This window comes from Frankliniella occidentalis, unplaced genomic scaffold, assembly GCF_000697945.3.
Source record: "Frankliniella occidentalis isolate FOCC.00 unplaced genomic scaffold, Focc_3.1 Scaffold5721, whole genome shotgun sequence".
In the NCBI taxonomy this organism is placed as follows: Eukaryota; Metazoa; Arthropoda; class Insecta; order Thysanoptera; family Thripidae; genus Frankliniella; species Frankliniella occidentalis.
The window spans coordinates 1-3,766 of NW_026272758.1; the positions used below are offsets into that span (position 1 = coordinate 1).

Sequence of the window (3,766 nt, forward strand, 5' to 3'; positions counted from 1 at the left end):
ATTCTAACAATTCCACTGTACGCCTACGTCCCATGTCTTGCATTAGAGCAAGGTAATTATTTTCTGCAACACACTTCACAAGCCTACTTTTTTATAAAGCGATTTTTGAAGTGATTTTCTACATTGCGTTATAATGTTTCCAAAATGTCATACATTTACAGTGACTGGGTACCCCCGGAATTGGATTGCCCTAATCGTTATGATTGTCACCGTCACCTATACAACTTTGGTACGTCTCAGTGTCGATTAAATACGAGTCAAACCCAGGCAAACATACAGGGTGCAGGAGGGTGCCTCATAGACTCCGTGAATTTATTTGGTAATACTGCAACGCACGCAGGCGTGCGTGCGAACTTGCCTACCGCTACTTAACGTGGTGCCTTAATGGCGCCGACAGAGTAGACAACCCGCCCACATATGTGAGAGCGGTATACAATATCACCAACTAAAAGTACGGGGACTTTGGGACTGAGGCACCCCCTGTACTTCCGACCACGGAGTATTTCCGACGACGTCTTACTAAATTTCACTTTTTACGAACGAAACGAAAAGGGTGGGCTGAAGGCGGTGATCTGGACCGACGCCATCCAGATGGTCATCTTCTGCCTGCCTCTCATCATCATCGCCGTCTTGGGCACCGCGGCCGTCGGCGGCTGGCACGCCGTGTGGGAGGAGGCGGGCAAAGGCGGGAGGCTCGAGTTCTTCAAGTAAGTCACCGCAGCGGGTGTTGGTTCGGACGGGGGTCGATCACGCAATCACGCACTCGTGCTCACCGTCCTGCATTGTTCCCACCCCATCACAGCATGACTCTAAACCCCCTCGAGCGGACGTCCTTCCTGGCCGCGGTCGTCGGGGGCTTCTTCCACTGGACCGGGTACAACGCGGTGAACCAGACTTGCGTGCAGCGCTACCTCTCAGTCCCGACGCTAAAGGCGGCTCGAACGTGAGTCGCGGACCAACCAACAACTTCCGAGGAGGTCGCCCCGGCCTGTTGCTGTAATATCGCGTCCCTTTGCCTCCAGGACTGCGTACATCTTCATGGTGGGCGTCATTGGAATCATCACGTTCTGCACCTACATAGGACTCGTCATGTTCGTGTACTTCAAGGAGTGTGATCCGCTCCAGGCCAATGTCAGTTCAAAAACACACCTTTTGCATCGGCACTTTTACTACCATTGCCCATAATGCCCATTGTCTTAAGTAGATCCCCCTCCCCCTCTCCCAAGTTCCGAGCATCGCAACCTGTCGTTGAGAACCCAGCCTCACCACCCTGGAACCCTGTCCTGTCCTCAGCTTGTGGCGACGAGCGACCAGATCGTGCCCCTGTTCGTCATGAGGATCGAGGAGGGCCTGCACGGGCTGCCGGGACTGTTCATGGCCGGCGTCCTCAGCGCCGCGCTCAGCTCCATCTCCGTGGCGCTCAACTCGTCCGCCGGCGTGGTCCTGGACGACCTCTGGAGGCCCTTCGCCAAGAAAGAGATGACGGAGTTCCAGGGTGCCGTTTTCGCGAAGATCGCCTGCGTCGCTCTGGGTGTGCTCTGCACCGGGATGACCATGGCCATGTCGGGCCTGCAGTACATGATCCAGGTGGCCATGACGCTCATGGGCATCGCAGCCGGTACGCAGTTCGGCATCACCTCCCTGGGCATGTTTAACCCGTGGGCCAACTGGAAGGTAAGGGCAAGGAGATGGAGATCTCGCGTATATTTGAGCGGTGGGGGGTAACGGGCCGTAGTGATAGAGTCAACGAGCTGCGATCTCAGGCGCCGCGCGAAAACTCGACTAAGAGGCACCGGCAGACGAAATCGTAGGGATTTCTCCCCGGGTAAAGGATTCCATGAGATTTGAGATAGAAATTATTAGGTCACCCGGAGGCGACCTGCACGAGAAAATTGAAAGGTTAAACCTTCAACATAAGACGAGGGGGAAGTGGATCTAGAGCAGACCACACCTTGATTGAAAGTCAGGTACATAGCGGGCGTCGGCCGCTGAGTGACATCTTTGCGTCGCTATCTGTCGGCGTGAGAGAGAACTGCATCACAGCTTCCTCCGTTCCCTTCCGCAGGGCGCGCTCACGGGGGGTATCGCCTCCCTCATCATCATGGGCTGGATCTCCGTCGGCAACGAGCTCATGTCCATTCAGGGACGCCTCAACTACCCCACCCTGCCCGTCAAAGTGAGCGGCTGCGACCCTCCGCTGCAGGCCACGCCGAGCCCCACGATGGAGTAAGTGCTTCACTTCCGCCCTCTGTGCGTCGCGACGCACCGCCGCCGCCGCGGCTCTTCCCGTGCATGCTTTGTCGCTCACCGGCACTTCCCCACTTCCAGCCCCACGATTCTGCCCATCTACCGGCTGTCCTTCCTGTACGTGGCGCTGTTCGGCTGGATGATCGTCATGGTGGTGGGCTCCATCGTGTCCCTCCTGACGGGCCCCTGTGACCCGGACAAGGCCGACCCCGACGCGCACACGCCGCTCGTGGGGGCCTGGCTGAGGAGGCGGCAAGCCAACAAGAAGGCGTCTGTGAGCATGGAGCGCCTCGACAGGATGAGCGTGGGCACCATAAGCCTCAACCTCAAGCAGGCCTAGGTTCGGCTGACAAAACTCATTCTCTCTCTCTCTCTCTCTCTCTCTCTCTCTCTCTCTCTCTCTCTCTCTCAAGCGTTTTGCCAGGATTTCGTGACGCGGTAAGTCATGCAGCACCTTTTGCCTACTTACAGGTGACGTGCGCTGCAAATTGCCTACCCGACAGGCGTCATAAGGGCGTTCGGAGGTAATGACCTGCTTGACTGCCCATTGGATACGCGCCTGCTCTCTCAAAAGATATTCTAGTCATTCCCACTGATTGGCAAAAACACTATCCCTGTGCACCTCAAGTTGCTTCATGAATAAAAAGATGTGTTGTGTTAATTTCTGCCAATAAATATACTTTTGTAAGATATTTTGTACCAACTTCATGAAAACTTAATAATTCAAGGTAAAATGATGTAAGCAATTCAGTTTTCATGTTTTTGCTTGTATTGTTCTGAATGAGTACAGATATGAGATATTACATCAGGTTACAATGATTCATAAACTTTGTACATTGTTGCAAGAACAAACAACATTTTGACTTGAGATTCAAATCCAACCTCCTCTCACTACAACTAAACAAATGGAACAACAACATTCCATTTTGGCATTGTCACATTATTTTACAACAGTTCATTCAAACATCCTATTTGTACGAGTATATTAGAGAATGCCGGCATCACAGTTTCTCTATAGAGTTTTAAAACTAGATTAAAGGTAGAGATGAGGTCCTCTTAATAGTAGTTGAAAAAAAGGGGTGACATAACAATAAGATAACAAAAGGGAAGGGCAGGTAGAAAGTATTTGGGGCAAATCACAACTGATACGTTAAAACAATTTTTGTGCATCTCCAGTGTTTTGTGCCAAACGGAAGACTTACTTTGAAACAAATTGAAAAGTATGCTCCCCGCATATCTGATGCAAACATGCCCATGCTCTTAAAACCAATCCAGTTAGCATGAAACATTTTGCTGTACAGTCTCCAAACTAAACAATCTGATTGAGCAGGTAAAATACTGGTCATGTCTTTGGTTGTTCAATGCCCCCACACTTTAATATAAACATTAACTAATTCCATTAAGACACACATTCTGGTCTTGTCAAAGAGGAACAACTAACACAGAAATGAACCCCAGAAAACAAACTCCCTCCCTTTTTTCCTACTTTTCAATGGAGGGACTCAGAATTTTTTTTTCC

At 51.2% G+C, this 3,766-nt stretch overlaps 1 protein-coding gene across 1 annotated transcript; it reads left to right on the forward strand.

Moving 5' to 3' along the window:
* The first annotated feature begins 165 nt into the window (after positions 1 to 165).
* On the forward strand, positions 166 to 2,937 carry LOC113217711 (sodium-coupled monocarboxylate transporter 2-like). The gene is made up of 8 exons (XM_052277096.1): positions 166 to 229; positions 553 to 707; positions 803 to 943; positions 1,023 to 1,131; positions 1,294 to 1,674; positions 2,066 to 2,226; positions 2,329 to 2,587; positions 2,719 to 2,937. Exons 1-7 carry the CDS (start codon positions 200 to 202, stop codon positions 2,585 to 2,587), a joined length of 1,236 nt encoding a protein of 411 aa, XP_052133056.1. The 5' UTR covers positions 166 to 199; the 3' UTR covers positions 2,719 to 2,937.
* The last annotated feature ends 829 nt before the right edge of the window (positions 2,938 to 3,766 follow it).